This window comes from Rutilus rutilus (assembly GCF_951802725.1).
Source record: "Rutilus rutilus genome assembly, chromosome: 13".
In the NCBI taxonomy this organism is placed as follows: domain Eukaryota; kingdom Metazoa; phylum Chordata; class Actinopteri; order Cypriniformes; family Leuciscidae; genus Rutilus; species Rutilus rutilus.
This window is the reverse complement of record NC_140218.1, coordinates 4,707,240-4,727,219: the sequence shown is the minus strand read 5'-3', so window position 1 is coordinate 4,727,219 and position 19,980 is coordinate 4,707,240. Positions and strand designations below refer to the sequence as shown.

At 36.3% G+C, this 19,980-nt stretch overlaps 1 protein-coding gene across 1 annotated transcript in view; it reads left to right on the top strand.

The window, feature by feature from the left end:
• LOC311302519 (uncharacterized protein) overlaps positions 1-19,980 on the top strand; it is a 1,110,603-nt gene that overhangs the window by 7,816 nt on the left and 1,082,807 nt on the right. The window contains exons 6-9 of the mRNA XM_084428464.1: positions 89-1,813; positions 3,029-3,100; positions 3,608-3,679; positions 3,835-4,008. Of these exons, the coding sequence (XP_084284590.1) occupies positions 89-1,813; positions 3,029-3,100; positions 3,608-3,679; positions 3,835-4,008 (2,043 nt within the window). The remainder of the gene's footprint in view (positions 1-88; positions 1,814-3,028; positions 3,101-3,607; positions 3,680-3,834; positions 4,009-19,980) is intronic.

The following is a 19,980-nucleotide window of genomic DNA, read 5'->3' as shown; positions in this document are numbered from 1 at the left end:
TGATGTTCTGTGTCCCATAAATAGTGTTGTAATTGATGGCTATTTACTTCTCTGACTTGTGTAATAATGTGGTATTTTAATCTTACAGCCATGACTCTAATCCTGCTGAAGTCCTCAACACATTGAGATCAAATCTGAGACAGAAGTTTGAGTGTTTGTATGAGGGAATATCAAAGCGGGGAAACCCAACACTCCTGAATGAGATCTACACAGAGCTCTACATCACAGAGAGTGGAAGTGGAGAGATCAATAATGAGCATGAGGTGAGACAGATCGAGACACAGTCCAGGAGAGCAGAAACAGAGGACACACCGATCAAATGCAGTGACATCTTTAGACCTTTACCTGGACAAGACAAACCCATCAGAACTGTGCTGACAAAGGGAGTCGCTGGCATTGGGAAAACAGTCTCTGTGCAGAAGCTCATCCTGGACTGGGCTGAAGGGAAAGAGAATCAGGACGTCCAGCTCATATTTCCACTCGCTTTCAGAGAGCTCAACTTGATGAAGGACAAAACACTCAGTCTTTCAGATCTTCTTCATCTCTTTTTCCCCGAAACTAAAGAAATGGAAATATCCAGTGATGAGTATAAAGTGTTGTTCATCTTTGATGGTCTGGATGAGTGTCGTCTGTCTCTGGACTTTAAGAGCGATGTGAGGTTGTGTGATATATCTGAATCAGCCTCAGTGGACGAGCTGCTGAAGAACCTCATTGAGGGGAATCTGCTTCCCTCGTCTCTCATCTGGATCACCTCCAGACCAGCAGCAGCGGATCTCGTCCCCTCTGAGTGTGTCCATCGAGTGACAGAGGTACGAGGCTTCAGTGACACACAGAAGCAGGAATACTTCAGGAAGAGAATCAGTGATCAGAGTCTGGCCCGCAGGATCATCTCACACCTGAAGTCCTCGAGGAGCCTCTTTATTATGTGCCACATCCCAGTGTTCTGCTGGATCTCAGCCACTGTTCTAGAGGAGATGTTGAGGAAATCACGGAGAGGAGAGATTCCCAAGACTCTCACTCAGATGTACACACACTTCCTGCTCATTCAGACCAACATCAAACATGAGAAGGACTATGAGAAGAAAGTGAAAGATGAAGACATGATTGTCAAACTGGGGAAACTGGCTTATCTGCAGCTTGAGAAAGGCAACCTGATCTTCTATGAGGAAGACCTGAGCGAGTGTGGCATTGATGAGGCAGAAGCATCAGTTTACTCAGGATTGTGCACTCAGATCTTCAGAGAGGAGTTGGGCTTGTGTCAGGGGAAAGTCTTCAGCTTTGTTCATCTGAGCATTCAGGAACATCTAGCAGCTCTATATGTGCATCTCTCCTTTATCAACAATAACATCAATGTGTTTGACCAGATTACCAAACCAACTAATGGAGGCAGAGTTTCCCTATCGGATGTCCATCAGAGAGCTGTGGATGAGGCTTTACACAGTAAAAATGGGCATCTGGACCTTTTCCTTCGTTTCCTTCTGGGTCTGTCAGTGGAGTCTAACCAGAGTCTCTTACAAGAGCTGAAGACACAGACAGCAAACAGGTCTCACAGCAATAAGAGAACAGCTGACTATATTAAAGAAAAGATCAGTGAGAATCCCTCTCCAGATAAATACATCAATCTGTTTCACTGTCTGAATGAACTGGGTGATCTTTCTCTAGTGAACGAAGCTGAACCTCATACGTCTAGAGGATTATGTGATGTGAAACTCTCCTCGTCTCAGTGGTCAGCTTTAGTGTTTGTGTTGTTGTCCTCAGAGAAGACACTGCAGGGGTTTGACCTGTACAGCTTAATTGGAGGCAGAACTGATCGGTAAGTAACACTGAGTGCAATCATTACAGTCTAAAACATTATGAACAAAGAGAAACTCAGAGATCAGAGGTGTTTAAATCACGGGGCACAGACTGATTTCTGGGATATTGTAGATCATTTGCGTGTGTTCCTCAAACCGTGGCTGTGTCCTAGTAAGACTGCATATCTCGACTGCCACGTCATCAAGCGCCTCTGAAGGCCGTCTCAGTTTGAAGGATGTTTTGAAGACAGACTTCATTTTGTGTCTTTAATTCAGCTCATTTTGAAGGATGCATCAAGTTTATCCTTCGTGTTCTTCAATCTCCCACAATCCTTTGCACACATTCTAATTAATGTAAAAGAACTGATGGAAAACGAGTCGGCACTGAGTTTATCTGAGTTCATTATGAAATGTAAGACACAGATAATGTATTCGGAGATGAAGGCATACATGTTATCTTTTGTTTCTGTGTAAATGAATCACTGAACACTAAACTGACAATAATGTAAGACACTGGGAGACACAGACGGCTGTCAGTCACTGTATTGCATTCATAAAAAAGCCAGTTAATATAAAGATATTTAATAGGAAGTATTTTTCCTAAATGAAGTTTTAATATTATTATTATACAAGAGAAGTATTAAGAAAATAAATTAGATTAATGTCTCATCATCATTTTTCTTTATCACCAGTTGCTGGCAAAATGAAGGACAATGATTCACATTTTGTGCGCATCATTTCCTGTGACAATAAAACTAATTAAATTATTAAATGAACAAGTATGTAAATAAGCAAGTAACAAGCAAACAAACTCGTGTGCTTAATTTCTAGGAATAATTTGCTGATGCAGGTACAAAAAGACTTTTCTTGCCCCCCCGCCCGACTCGGGAGTTAAATGTCTCCATGGTGATAACCATAGCAACGGACAGGACAAACAAACCTGATGTGTCATAATAGTGTTGTAGTGTAAATGCAGACTAATAGCCCTGCCACAGCAACACTAACGAGAAGAAGAAGAGACTAATCAGTGACGGCTGAATACGAGGCTTCTACAGTTATAGATATAAAACCACTTTTTCACATGTCCTTTATAAAGCAGTGTTTCATTAAAACAATTATTTGAGGGTATTTAGGAAGGTATAATGTATTATTTACTTATGATATTTATTATTATTATTATTATTATTAATAATAATAATGAACTTTTACTTTAAATAATTTTTATTTTCAATTAGTGCCACACAGAACACAGGAGATGAAGTTCTCCAGAAGCTGATGCCTGTGGTTGCAGCAACTAGATGCGCTCTGTAAGTAACACTGAGAACAAGCATCACTGTTAAAACATTATAACAGTTCTTACTTAAACATTATAAATTAATGGTTTAACAAAAAATATGAGTCACATTTAAGCTCTTACCTATCTGACCTGATTTGTGATCTACTTAACCAGTTTTTATGATATATGTGTGAGAAATTTATATTCAAATATATGCATTTGTAATGTATGCATATAAACATTTATATTTAATGGATGTAATGTATTCAATGTATTCCATTTGATCAGTTTCATATAATCTTTCTCCCTCACATAGAGACATAATCTCTTACAATAACAGTTAAATTTACTGATATATTGAATTCATTGTTTAAAAAAAGAGATATTGCACAAATTATAAACATAATCAAGAAAAGCAAAGATTTCTGTTTTGATCTGAGAGAGTGAAGAGTGTGTCATTGTTCTCTACAGGTTGAGGGTGTGTGGTGTGACAGATGAAGGTTGTGATTAACTTTAAATAATTTTTATTTTCAATTAGTGCCACACAGAACACAGCAGATGAAGTTCTCCAGAAGCTGATGCCTGTGGTTACAGCAACTAGATGCGCTCGGTAAGTAACACTGAGAACAAGCATCACTGTTAAAACATTATAACAGTTCTTACTTAAACATTATAAATTAATGGTTTAACAAAAAATATGAGTCACACTTCAAAGATTTCTGTTTTGATCTGAGAGAGTGAAGAGTGTGTCATTGTTCTCTACAGGTTGTATAGTTGTGGTGTGACAGATGAAGGTTGTGCTGCTCTGGCTTCAGCTCTGAGATCAAACCCCTCACACCTGAGAGAACTGGATCTGTCTCTGAATAAACTAGGAGACTCAGGAGTGAAGCTGTTTTCTGCTGTACTGGCGAATCCTCACTGTAAACTGGAGAAACTGGGGTAAGATCATACGTTACTCTCACATGAAAATGTCACTAGGGGCGTTTCCATTACAGATTTTTCGCAAAACTTTTTTAATGAGCGTTTGGTGTAGGTCTACTAGGCATAGAGATATCTGAACATCTTTGCCAAGCGCAAACCAGTACAGAAGTAGCCTAATCAATAATTAAAGTGCAAGCTAAGAAACTGAAGTGGATATGGAGAAAAGCTTCTTTATATGCCATTGCCTACATTTTAAACGGATGTCTGCCAATAGGCCTAAAACATTACATATATGGTTATTGTGACAGAGACTGGGACTCCAGGTTAATAAGATTCTGACTGAGTAGCAAGATATGAATTCAATTGTGATTCTGTGAGAATTCACAGATCCAGTTTCTCTTTTTTAATCTTCCCCTTAACATTTAAAGGAATCTACGTGTGTGTGTGTGTGTGTGTGTGTGTGTGTGTGTGTGTGTGTGTGCTCAAATATGGCTTCTGGAGAGCAAATGAAGGATAAAATATGAATTACTAAACAGACATTAAGCAGTTCCCCATACTTTTAGAGTTACAACTAACAGCCACTAGATGGCAGCAGCGTATAAGAGATGAACTGACAGCTAGTAAATCTTTGAACATGGAGTGCTGATGATAATAAATGTAATATGTCAGGCTCACAATTTTTACAATTGAAGTGCTATAAAAGTTGTAGAAATGACAAATTCAATGTGCATTGTATTAAAGGTGCCATGTGTCAGAATTGAGGTAAAAATACACGCTACATGCATCAAAAGAATGAGAAGAAATAAGGGCGATGATGTCATTAAAAAAATGACAAGTTATAGTGCTGCAGAGATATCAACCTGAATTAGCATTAGCATTACTAGCCACGGCCCGACAGGTGTCGTAATACCAGTTTCGGCAATGGGAGGCGGTATGCGGGCAACATAACCACCAGCCAAACATGCAATACACGAATAACTCGCACGGCTTGTGGGCGTACTTGAACCTGATGTCAATCGTGTGGAAAGTACAGGCCACTACTACATTCAAATAAAATATGATAAAAAAGGAACAGAACCAGAGTAAACATTGGCACTGCTTTCCATCGCTGGAGACAACTAATGGACATGAAAGAGATGAGGTTCGACTCCGAACTTGCAACATTTCTTTTGGATGCTGTTAGTATTTCGTTAGAAGTTTGTTTTATATGTTTGTGTAGTTTTTTCGGGAAGTTATAACATAGAAATGTATCGAAGGCTGTTCGATAAACGTATATATAACGTACATAAATATAGTATTGTAATAGTACACATATATAGCACAATCTCTATAGCTCTTTTCTTCTTGCCAACTACGTGACCTATATTATGTTTATTAAATGGCTTTCCTGAGGTAAATCTGACATAATTGTTCTCCAGCTGTTATTGACCTCTTCACGCTGATAAAAAACACTGATTGGTCGATATTATGTATGAGGAATACATTTTGGTAAGTTGTAGCCTACTGTATCTTTCAACAGTGTTCGTGTTTTTTTACTATTAGTAGAGATGATCGGTTCACGTGCGCTAGGGATCTGTCGTGTAACATTTACAAGCGCCAAAACGGTATTTATTGTTTGAATTGCGTAATAAAATTGACAGAATCTGAGAGCTGAGATTTTTTTTATATCATAACTAACCTGCTCGGTCTAGTCTGTCGGTCTCCGTGTCCTCTTTGCTTCGCGATTTTTCTGTGCGTGAGAATATTGATGTGTGGCGTGAGAATATTGATGTGGCGTGAGAATATTGATGTGTGGCGTGAGAGCGTGTGAAAAGTGTTTGCGTGTGTCTCACAGTGAATGCGTGAGAGTTGGCAGCTCTGGTTACGTTGGCGCTAGCTTGGTCAACATCAGCGAATGCTGTCTGTCACATTAATGTAATTCAAACTAACAATAAAAATGTAATATGAACATATTCACTGGTAAAGGTGAAGGGGAGTAGCTTGAAGATGTCATATTCATACTCTAGAGTAGACCAACTCACTCTCTGTATGGAGCTTAAAATATGACAATATGATTTGAATTTGAATTGTGTAAATTTGAATTATTTACAAGTGTAATCTAACAAAATTGAATTTTAGGTGGTAGTTTAAATAGTTCTGAATTTGATTTTTTTAAACGAATATTGAACATTTGAAATTTAACAAATTGAAATGTTTTTATGGCTGAATTTTATAGACATGTATTTTCAAACAGCTAGTTTTTTTGTTCTGAATTCATATACTGCAAATATTCAGATTAAAAAAAATACAGATTCAAGTTTTCAAGATGAAGAAATTCGGAACTTCAAATTCAGTTTTTTTTAAAATTCAAGTTCAAAAATTCAAGTTCAAAAATTCAGATCTTACAGAAAGTAGGTCACAGGTCATCCACAGGGAAGAGTAAAGGATCTCAGATAAGTCGAACAGAGCATTCTGGCTGCAGTGCAGTAGTTTTCTGCCGCAAACGCGGTGGTGCTTCAAGAGAATCCGTGTATCTTTCGTTCAGTCGATTTTTTATTTAATATTAAGAGTAGAAAAATGAGAAAACAGCTTGAGTATTAGATTTCTAATATTCTAGTAGCCTAATAATAGTCCGCTGCAGCAGTTGCACGGAGCTTACAAAACTCGTGTATTGCAACTATAGGCTACATTTAATTTTCTCATCAAACAACTAGACTAACGAATAGCTCGGCACAACAGAAGAGCCTAAGGGCTTTTTCTCTGTGTAGACCAGCAGCAGTTGCTCTGAATTTGCTATAACCTATTTCCGGACTGTATAGGCTAAGTCACGTTTTATCATGAAACACGCTGTGATTTATTCCAAAGTGACTCAGGCATATATAATGCATATAACGTTAAATAATCTAAATGTCGACTTTCAAAAGTAGGCGCGCCAAGAAGGCTATTCTCTGTATTTTGGTTCATTTTTGGTGAGCGCCAGAAAGATCTAAAGAGACAGAGACGCGCTAAAAATAATACATTTTACTGTTTCGGATGATGTCATATTATCTGTATGACTATAAATAACAGAGTATTAAGTTATTTCCCAGCAGTGGAACAAATCCAAGTGATGGCGCTCGCGCATCGCGCTCTCACACAACATATTAGGCTATCAGTTCTGGCGTTGCTTCATATCGCAGACTGCTCATTATCAAAATGAAACACAGTCAACCAAATATATAAAAAGTTATTCTGCCTAATTTAATTGGTCTGTTGTACAATATAAAGGGCAAGCTGTGCCGCACACAGTCCTACGTGTTATTCCAAACATTTCCCTTGCTGTGAACAAGAATGATCAACATCCAGAATGGGTGTCTAGGTGCACTGGAACAGTCCTTCCTAAAACGCATTAAACTTTCATTTACAAAGACGTGAAACTCACCGAGTGGTCAGGGGTGTTCACTGATATGCTCATACAAAAATCGCTGCAAAATATGCTTTCCAACAGGTTTTATCGTAGTTTTTGTCCAACTCCATTGACTTGCATTGGATGTGCTGTGAGGTACGGTATTACTCCTCGCAGAAACTGGAATAGGGTTGTTTTCTTCTTCTTCTTCTTCTTCTTCTTGTGTTTTTTTTTTTTTTACGGCGGATCGCAAACAAATGCCAGTGGTTTGCTTGCAAAGGTGCATTATCGCCACCAACTGGGCTGGAGTGTCTATTATTCAAGCTCTCAACGGAAGAATCTACGGGTGTGAGGCGTTTGGAAAAATAGGTCCACAGTTTTACAACGAATGGTAAAACACCTGTTGGAAAGCATCTTTTGCAGCGATTTTTGTGTGAACATAACAGTGAACACCCCTGACCACTCGGTGAGTTTCACGTCTTTGTAAACGAAAGTTTAATGCGTTTTAGGAAGGATTGTTCCATTGCACCTAGACACCCATTGTGGAGGTTTTGGGGAAAGCGAAAGAAACCTAAAACTCTCGGGACAGCAGCATCTGTCCAAATTTTAATCTTAACCGTTCTATTTCATCAGAAACGATCTGTAAACACGGCTTTAAGTGTAAAATACCGAACTTGTCCTTTAAGAATGCCTATACAGCTAAGGTTAAATTGCCATTAGGCTCCTCTGATCATAATGCTGTCCATTTAATTCCGACATATAAGTCCATGCTTAGGAGCAGTAAACCACAAACTAAAACTGTATATGTGTGGAATGATGATGGAATTGAAACGTTAAAAGGATGCTTCTCTTGCACTGACTGGAACGTCTCTCAAAGTTTGGATCTAGAGGAGGCCGTAGAGACTATGACAGATTATATACTTTTCTGTAAAGATAATGTGTTAGACCAAAAAATAATAACTATATATCCAAACAATAAATCTTATATCTCTAAGGAAATTAAGGAGTGCATAGTACAGAAAAAAATGGCTTTTAGGAGAGGAGACCTTGCAGCTATGAAAGATGTACAGAAGGAACTGAATTATAAACTAAGGAAAGCTAGGAGAAAGGAGAGGGAGAAATTTGAGGCCCATTGTTTGACTATGAATACCAAAGAATTATGGGATTCTATAAAATATATGACAAACATGACAAAAGATCTATCAGTGTGATAGATGAGATGTGAGATCTATTAATGTGATTTGCAAAGGCAAATGAGCTGAACGACTTTTATTGTAGATTTGATGTAAGAGACTTCTCACAGGAGCAGGCAAATGCACTGGATGCCTTGTCTATATCGGATAATCCTAAAACAATTATTGACCAGAACATGGTGGAGAGACTGTTTTCACAGGTCTGTCCTAACAAGGCTTCGGGGCCGGACGGCATCTCTGGGCGGTTACTAAAATCTTGTAGTAGAGAGCTGGCCGAAGCCTGGTGCCCTATTTTTCAGAAATCTATAGACACGCATACAGTTCCCTCTATGTGGAAGAGCTCCACTATTATCCCTGTCCCAGAAAAGGCTAGCTGTAAGGAGAATAATGATTATCGTCCAGTAGCACTTACTTCAATAATAATGAAGTGTTTGGAGAAAATTATGATTAATTTAGTAAAAACAGACGTGAGTGGTCTATCAGACCCATTTCAGTTTGCTTATAGGAGCAATAGAAGTACAGATGATGCTGTTATAGCTATAACACATTTCATAAATAGGCATCTAGAGGATCCTAGCTCGTATGCACGTCTTTTATTTGTAGATTTTAGCTCAACTTTTAATATGTTGGAACCACATCTTTTAATTGCAAGGCTGAATGATTTAAAGTCAATCCATCTATTATAAAATGGTATTATTCTTTTTTGACCAATCGCAGGCTATATTGTATGTAAAGGACCATTAAATCTCCCTATCTCCGAAGTGGGCCGTCTCCTTTATCTCCAGCCATAGAGGGCAGTGTGGTTATGGAATGCCTTACTAAAAGGGACTCTTACTAAACCTAAGCCAAATGTTAAACCTGAGCTAAAAAACAAAACATAAAAAATCTTTATTTGTTTGTTTTGGTTTATTAATGTTTTTCGCTGAATGCTTATTGTGACATTGTATTTTTATTGTTGTCTTACAAGAGCGTCAGTTACTTACCTCACATGCTCTTATTTTGAAGTCCGTGAAAGGAAGTTCAGCGGGCGCGCGCGCTGTGTGTATGTTGGCGCACTTTCTATGTGACGCGTCATTCTGATTAAAGCTACCAGGGAAGTGAGATGAGAGTTCTCCAATCACCGAAAAGATAGCTTCAAAAGGGTTTCTTTCTACTTCGTTCTTAGCTCCTGGCTGATGAAGGGCACAAGGTATTGTTTTAATTTTATGTTGTTTGCTAAATTTTGAGAGACTAAAGTGTTTGTTTCGTTTTCGTTGAAGATGTCAGTGGGTCATTAGCATGTGTAAATCAGTGATATGATATGTAGAGTGTGTGTGTTTGATTGTTACTGTCACAAGCAGATCACAGTGTAATATTGCTTCGTTTCTCTTGATTTGAACGTCTGATAGATTGTTTACAGGAAATTAGGCCTTTATTTGGTCATTTCATATATTTTAGGTTTTTCTCTCTGAATTGAGATCGTCAGCTGTACATAAATAATTAAGTTGGCTTGAGAAAGCCAACTTACTGAAATCCTATTTAAACTTATTAAGTTGGCTTGAGAAAGCCAACTTACTGAAATCCTATTTAAACTTATTAAGTTGGCTTGAGAAAGCCAACATATTGAAATCCTATTTAAACTTATTAAGTTGGCTTGAGAGAGCCAACTTACTGAAATCCTATTTAAACTTATTATTATTATTATTATTATTATTCTTCTGTTAAAAACTGTTGACTCAAACTCGTCCTAGAGCTTTAACTCTACATACTCCAAACTCGGCTCACACACTCAAACTGATCTGAAGTTAGTTGCTTTATCTTTTCAGACTGATCGGACTTACGGTTTTCCTACAAATGATGATCAAAACTCGGAAAAACTCCCATTGACTTACAATGGGGAGTTCTAAAAAATTCAAATTTAGATTCAAACTCACCAACCGACAAAAATTTAAATCTAAACACCTTGAAGACTAAACCAAACTGCCGTTCTATATACTATATGAGTCATTGAGGCTCATTTAAACTAATAAACTCTAAACTCATACACTTATAAACTAATTCACTTATAAACTCATGAATTCATAGACTTATGAACTCTTAAACTCATAAATTAATAAACTCTGAACTCTTAAACTCATTTAAACTTATAAACTCTAAACTCATTAAAACTTATACACTCTAAACTCATTTAAAACTTATAAACTCTGAACTCAAAAACTCTTACACTTATAAACTCATCAATTTATACACTTATAAACTCTAAACTCATAAACTCTGAGTGTGTGTGTGTGTGTGTGTGTGTGTGTGTGTGTGTGTGTGTGTGAACACACACACACACACACACACACACACACACACACACACACACACACACACACACACTCTAAACTCATTTAAACTTAAACTCTAAACTCATTTAAACTTGTAAACTCAAAACTCGTAAACTACTTTAAACTACAAACCACTTTAAACTTCTTAAGTTTAAAGCTTCCAGCTCCCAAGCAACTCCATAGCAACCAAACTTGAGTACCCTAGCAACCGTTTTGCAAGACCTATATCTCTGTATCAGAACATCGTATAGAGATGAGGTTTGGCTCTTTTGACTCATGCTAGCAAACAGCAATTCCAACATGCTACATGCTAGCAGTGAATAGCTACATGCTAATAGCAATTAGTTAAGTGCTATATCATGCCAAGATCATGCTAAGAACTCTATAAAGACTCCATAGTAACCATCTGAGACAACTACCAACCACCTAGTAACACCATAGCAACCACCCAGAACACCCTAGCAACCACCTAGCAACCACCCAGAATACCCTAGCAACACCATAGCAACCACCAAAACACCCTAGCAACCACCTAGCAACATGATAGCAGCCACCCAGAACACCCTAGCAACCGCCTAGCAACATCCTAGCAACCACCAAAACACCCTAGCAACATCCTAGCAACCACCCAGAATACCGTAGCAACCGCCTAGCAACACCATAGCAACCACCAAAACACCCTAGCAACCGCCTAGCAACATCATAGCAACCACCCAGAACACCCTAGCAACCACCCAAAACACCCTAGCAACCGCCTAAGAACCACCCAGAATACCCTAGCAACCGCCTAGCAACAGCATAGCAACCACCCAGAACACCCTAGCAACCGCCTAGCAACCACCCAGAATACCCTAGGAACCGCCTAGTAACACCATAGCAACCACCCAGAACACCCTAGCAACCGCCTAGCAACCACCCAGAATACCCTAGCAACCACCTAGCAACACCATAGCAACCACCCAGAACACCCTAGCAACCGCCTAGCAACCACCCAAAACACCCTAGCAACCACCCAGAATACCCTAGCAACCGCCTAGTAACACCATAGCAACCACCTAGTAACACCATAGCAACCACCCAGAACACCCTAGCAACCACCTAGCAACCACCCAGAACACCCTAGCAACCGCCTAGCAACACCCTAGCAACCACCCAGAACACCCTAGCAACCACCCAGAATACCCTAGCAACCGCCTAGCAACACCATAGCAACCACCCAGAAGACCCTAGCAACCACCCAGAATACCCTAGCAACCGCCTAGCAACACCATAGCAACCACCCAGAACACCCTAGCAACCCACTAGAAAACCCCCAACAACTTTTTAACTATAAACTACTTTAAACTTTAAACTACTTTTAACTTCAAACCGATTTAAACTTTAAACTAAATTAAACTTCAAACTACTTTAAACTTTAAACTAAATTAAACTTCAAACTTCTTTAAACTTTAAACTAAATTAAACTTCAAACTACTTTAATCTTCAAACTACTTTAAACTTTAAACTTTCCAGTCCAAACTTTCTCAAGCCAACTTAAAGTTTGTCTCGACGAACTTTCGCATCTAGTTATTATTTTTCTTCTGACCCTAAAAAAATCTATATCAAACTCCTCCTAGAGCTTTAACTCTACATACTCCAAACTCGGCTCAGACACTCAAACTGATCTGACTCGGTATGCTATATCTTTTCAGACTGATCGGACTTACGGTTTTCCTAAAAATGACGATCAAAACTCGAAAAAACTCATTCAAAAACTCCCATTGACTTACATTGGGGAGTTCTAAAAAATTCAAACCGACAAAAATTTAAATCTAAACACCTTGAAGACTAAACCAAACTGACGTTCTATATACTATATGAGCCATTGAGACTCATTTAAACTAATAAACTCTAAACTATAAACACTTATAAACTAATTAACTTATAAACTCATGAATTCATAAACTTATGAACTCTTAAACTCATAAATTAATAAACTCTGAACTCTTAATCTCATTTAAACATAAACTCTAAACTGATTTAAACTTATAAACTCAAAACTCAAGAACTCATACACTTATAAACTCATCAATTTATACACTTATAAACTCTAAACTCAGACACACACACTGAGTTTATGAGTGAGTGTGTGAGCGAGTTAGTGGGTGTGTGTGTGTGTGTTTGTGTGTTTGTGTGTGTGTGTGTGTGTGTCTATCTAACTTATTTATCTATCTGTCAAACTTCAAACTACTGTAAACTACTGTAAACTTCAAACCACTATAAACTTGTTAAGTTTAAATCTTCCAGCTCCCAAGCAACTCCATAGCAACCAAACTCGAGTACCTTAGCAACCGTTTTGTAAGACCTATATCTCTGTATCAGAACATCGTATAGAGATGAGGTTTGGCTCTTTTGACTCATGCTAGCAAACATCACTTCCAACATACTACACATGCTAGCAGTGAATAGCTACATGCTAATAGTGATTAGTTAAGTGTTAAATCATGCCAAGATCATGCTAAGAACTCTATAAAAACTCCATAGTAACCATCTGTGACAACTACCAGCCACCTAGTGACACCATATCAACCACCCTGAATACCTTAGCAACCGCCTAGCAACACCTAGCAACCACCCATAACACCCTAGCAACCACCTAGCAACCACCCAAAAGACCCTAGCAACCACCTAGCAACCACCCAAAATATCCTAGCAACCACCCAAAACACCCTAGCAACCGCCTAGCAACCACCCAAAAGACCCTAGCAACCACCAAAAATATCCTAGCAACCACCCAAAAGACCCTAGCAACCACCGAAAATATCCTAGCAACCACCCAAAAGACCCTAGCAACTACCCAAAATATCCTAGCAACCGCCTAGCAACTCCCCAAAAGACCCTAGCAACCACCCAGAACACCCTACCAACCGCCTAGCAACCACCCAGAACACCCTAGCAACCACCCAAAATACCCTAGCAACCACCCAAAAGACCCTAGCAACCACCCAAAATATCCTAGCAACCACCCAAAAGGCCTAGCAACCACCCAAAAGACCCTAGCAACCACCCAAAACACCCTAGCAACCGCCTAGCAACCACCCAAAAGACCCTAGCAACCACCCAAAAGACCCTAGCAACCACCCAAAATATCCTAGCAACCACCCAAAACACCCTAGCAACCGCCTAGCAACCACCCAAAAGACCCTAGCAACCACCCAAAATACCCTAGCAACCACCCAAAACACCCTAGCAATCGCCTAGCAACCATCCAAAAGACCCTAGCAACCACCCAAAATATCCTAGCAACCACCCAAAACACCCTAGCAACCGCCTAGCAACCACCCAAAAGACCCTAGCAACCACCCAAAACATCCTAGCAACCACCTAAAACACCCTAGCAACCGCCTAGCAACCACAAAAAAGACCCTAGCAACCGCCTAGCAACCACCCAAAAGACCCTAGCAACCACCTAAAATATCCTAGCAACCACCCAAAAGACCCTAGCAACCGCCTAGCAACCACCCAAAAGACCCTAGCAACCACCTAAAATATCCTAGCAACCGCCTAGCAACCACCCAAAAGACCCTAGCAACCACCCAAAATATCCTAGCAACCGCCTAGCAACCACCCAAAAGACCCTAGCAACCATCAGAAATATCCTAGCAACCGCCTAGCAACCACCCAAAACAGCCTAGCAACCACCCAGAAAACCCTAGCAACTGCCTAGCAACCACCCAAAAGACCTTAGCAACCACCCAGGACACCCTAGCAACCACCTAGCAACCACCCAGAACACCCTAGCAACCGCCCAAAATACCCTAGCAACACCATAGCAACCACCCATAACATCCTAGCAACCGCCTAGCAAAAAAACGTTCTGCTCCAAACTTTCTCAAGCCAACTTAAAGTTTGTCTCGACGAACTTTCGCATCTAGTTATTATTCTTCTTCTTATTCTTCTGACCCAAAATTTATCAACTCTAACTCCTCCTAGAGCTTTAACTCTACAAACTCCAAACTCGGGTCAGACTTTCAGACTGTTCTGACTTGGTGTGCTATATCTTTTCAGACTGATTTGACTTTCAGTTTTCTTAAAAATTAATATTAAAAACCATAAAAATCCCATAGACTTACATGGCAGACTGCTCAAATTGAGCCAAGACTACGGTGGCCCATTAGTGTACAAGCCAAAAACTCAAATCTAAACTCCCTGAAGCCCTAGACTCAATTAAACTACCATTCAATGACCTAATAAACTTCTATCTATCTATCTATCTATCTATCTATCTATCTATCTATATTTCTAACTAACTTATCTTTCTATCTATCTTTCTAACTAACTTATCTATCTTTCTTTCTTACTAATCTATCTATCTTTCTAACTAACTTATCTATCTATCTTTCTTTCTAACTAATCTATCTTTCTTTCTAACTAACTAATCTATCTTTCTTTCTTTCTTACTAATCTATCTTTTTAACTAACTTATCTATCTTTCTTTCTTTCTTACTAATCTATCTATCTTTCTAACTAACTTATCTATCTTTCTTTCTTTTTAACTAATCTATCTTTTTCTAACTAACTTATCTATCTTTCTTTCTTTCTTTCTTACTAATCTATCTATCTTTCTAACTAACTAATCGATCTTTCTTTCTTACTAATCTATCTTTTTAACTAACTTATCTATCTTTCTTTCTAACTTATCTATCTTTTTTTCTAACGAACTTATCTTTCTATCTATCGATCTTTCTATCTTTCTTTCTAACTAATCTATCTTTCTTTCGTTCTTACTAATCTATCTTTCTTTCGTTCTTACTAATCTATCTATCTTTTTAACTAACTTATCTATCTTTCTTTCTTACTAATCTATCTATCTTTCTAACTAACTTATCTATCTATCTATCTATCTATCTATCTATCTATCTATCTATCTATCTATCTTTTTAACCAATCTATCTATCTATCTATCTATCTATCTATCTATCTATCTATCTATCTATCTATCTATCTATCTTCAAACATTATCTATCTATCTTCAAACATTATCTATCTATCTATCTATCTATCTATCTATCTATCTATCTATCTATCTATCTATCTATCTATCTATCTATCTATCTATCTTCAAACCTTATCTATCTATCTATCTATCTATCTATCTATCTATCTATCTATCTATCTATCTATCTATCTATCTACAAACCTTATCTATCTATCTATCTATGCTACAATCAGTAAATCATACTTGAACATGGTAAATCATGGTATACTATAGTAAATCATAGTAAACTATGGTAAATCGTGGTAAATCATGGTAAACTATGGTAAATCATGGTAAACTATGATAAATCATGTTAGAATCAGTAAATCATACTTGAACATGGTAAATCATGGTATACTATAGTAAATCATGGTAAACTATGGTAAATCGTGGTAAATCATGGTAAACTATGCTAAATCATGCTAAACTATGGTAAATCATGCTAGAATCAGTAAATCATACTTGAACATGGTAAATCGTGGTATACTATAGTAAATCATGGTAAACTATGGTAAATCGTGGTAAATCATGGTAAACTATGGTAAATCATGGTAATCTATGATAAATCATGCTAGAATCAGTAAATCATACTTGAACATGGTAAATCATGGTATACTATAGTAAATCATGGTAAACTATGGTAAATCGTGGTAAATCATGGTAAACTATGGTAAATCATGGTAAACTGATAAATCATGCTAGAATCAGTAAATCATACTTGAACATGGTAAATCATGGTATACTATAGTAAATCATGGTAAACTATGGTAAATCGTGGTAAATGATGGTAAACTATGGTAAATCATGGTAATCTATGATAAATCATGCTAGAATCAGTAAATCATACTTGAACATGGTAAATCATGGTATACTATAGTAAATCATGGTAAAATATGGTAAATCGTGGTAAATCATGGTAAACTATGGTAAATCATGTTAAACTATGCTAAATCATGCTAGAATCAGTAAATCATACTTGAACATGGTAAATCATGGTATACTATAGTAAATCATGGTAAACTATGGTAAATTGTGGTAAATCATGGTATACTATAGTAAATCATGGTAAACTATGGTAAATCATGGTAAACCATGCTAGCAACATGGTAAAAAAAATTCTAGCATCATGCTAGCAACATGATAATCATGCTAGCATGGTAAACTATGGTAAATCATGGTAAACTATGGTAAATCGTGGTAAACTATGGTAAATCATGCTAGAATCATAGTAAATCATACTTGAACATGGTAAATCATGGTATACTACAGTAAATAATGGTAAACTATGGTAAATCATGGTAAATCATGGTAAATCATGGTAAACTATGGTAAATCATGCTAAACTGTGGTAAATCATGCTAGAATCAGTAAATTATACTTGAACATGGCAAATCGTGGTATACTATAGTAAATCATGGTATACTATAGTAAATCGTGGTAAATCATGGTAAACTATGGTAAATCATGCTAGAATCAATAAATCATACTTGAACATGGTAAATCATGGTATACTATAGTAAATCATGGTAAACTATTGTAAATCGTGGTAAATCATGGTAAACTATGGTAAATCATGCTAGAATCAATAAATCATACTTGAACATGGTAAATCATGGTATACTATAGTAAATCATGGTAAACTATGGTAAATCGTGGTAAATCATGGTAAACTATGCTAAATCATGCTAGAATCAGTAAATCATACTTGAACATGGTAAATCATGGTATACTATAGTAAATCATGGTAAACTATGGAAAATCGTGGTAAATCATGGTATACTATAGTAAATCATGGTAAACTATGGTAAATCGTGGTAATTCATGGTAAACTATGGTAAATCATGGTAAACCATGCTAGCAACATGGTAAAAAAATTCTAGCATCATGCTAGCAACATGATAATCATGCTAGCATGGTAAACTATGGTAAATCATGGTAAACTATGGTAAATCGTGGTAAAATATGGTAAATCATGCTAGAATCATAGTAAATCATACTTGAACATGGTAAATCTTGGTATACTATAGTAAATAATGGTAAACTATGGTAAATCATGGTAAATCATGGTAAACTATGGTAAATCATGCTAAACTATGGTAAATCATGCTAGAATCAGTAAATTATACTTGAACATGGCAAATCGTGGTATACTATAGTAAATCATGGTAAACTATAGTAAATCGTGGTAAATCATGGTAAACTATGGTAAATCATGCTAGAATCAATAAATCATACTTGAACATGGTAAATCATGGTATACTATAGTAAATCATGGTAAACTATGGTAAATCGTGGTAAATCATGGTAAACTATGGTAAATCATGCTAGAATCAGTAAATTATACTTGAACATGGTAAATCGTGGTATACTATAGTAAATCATGGTAAACTATGGAAAATGATGGTAATCTATGACAAATCATGCTAGAATCAGTAAATCATACTTGAACATGGTAAATCATGGTATACTATAGTAAATTATGGTAAACTATGGTAAATCATGGTAAATCATGGTAAACTATGGTAAATCATGCTTGAATCAGTAAATCATCTATCTTTCTTTCTTTCTTTCTTTCTTTCAACTAATCAATCTTTCTTTTTCTTTCTTTCTCTCTTTCTTTCTTTCTCTCTTTCTTTCTCCTTCTTTCTTACTAATTAATCTTTCTTTCTTTCTTTCTTTCTTTATTTCTTTCTTTAAACATTTTCTTTCTTTCTTTCTATCTCTTTAAACCTTTTCTTTCTATCTATCTATCTATCTATCTATCTATCTATCTATCTATCTATCTATCTATCTATCTATCTATCTATCTATCTATCTATCTATTATCTATCTTTTGAACCTATCTATCTATCTATCTATCTATCTATCTATCTATCTTTTGAACTTATCTATCTATCTATCTATCTATCTATCTATCTATATATCTATCTATCTTTTGAACTTATCTATCTATCTATCTATCTATCTATCTATCTATCTATCTATCTATCTATCTGACTGACTTATCTAACTTTTCTTTCTTTCTACCTAATCTTTCTTTCGTTCTTTCTTTCTTTATACCTAATCTTTCTTTCTTTCTTTCTTTCTTTCTTTCTTTCTTTCTTTCTTTCTTTCTTTCTTTCTTTCTTTCTTTCTACCTAATCTTTCTTTCGTTCTTTCTTTCTTTATACCTAATCTTTCTTTCTTTCTTTCTTTCTTTCTAGCTAATCTTTCTTTCTTTTTTCTTTCTTTCATTCTTTCTTTCTACCTAATCTTTCTTTCTTTCTTACAATCTTTCTTTCTTTCTAGCTAATCTTTCTTTCTTTTTTCTTTCATTCTTTCTTTCTACCTAATCTTTCTTTCTTTCTTACAATCTTTCTTTCTTTCTTTTTTTCTTTCTAGCTAATCTTTCTTTCTTTTTTCTTTCATTCTTTCTTTCTAGCTAATCTTTCTTTCTTTTTTCTTTCATTCTTTCTTTCTACCTAATCTTTCTTTCTTTCTTTCTTTCTTTCTTTCTTTCTTTCTTTCTTTCTTTATACCTTATATTTCTTTCTTTCTTTCTTTCTTTCTTTCTTTCTTTCTTTCTTTCTTTCTTTCTTTATACCTAATCTTTCTTTCTTTCTTTCTTTCTTTCTTTCTTTCTTTCTTTCTTTCTTTCTTTCTTTCTTTCTTTCTTTCTTTATACCTAATCTTTCTTTCTTTCTTTATACCTAATCTTTCTTTCTTTCTTTCTTTCTAACTAACTAATCTTTCTTTCTTTCTTTCTTTCTAACTAATCTTTCTTCTTTCTTTCTTTCTTTCTTTCTTTCTTTCTTTCTTTCTTTCTTTCTTTCTTTCTTTCTTTCTTTCTTTCTAACTTTTCTTTCTTTCTACCTAATCTTTCTTTCGTTCTTTCTTTCTTTATACCTAATCTTTCTTTCTTTCTTTCTAACTAATCTTTTCTTTTTTCTTTCTTTCTACCTAATCTTTCTTTCGTTCTTTCTTTCTTTATACCTAATCTTTCTTTCTTTCTTTCTAACTAATCTTTCTTTCTTTTTTCTTTCTTTCTAACTAATCTTTCTTTCTTTCTTTCTTTCTTTCTTTATACCTAATCTTTCTTTCTTTCTAACTAATCTTTCTTTCTTTTTT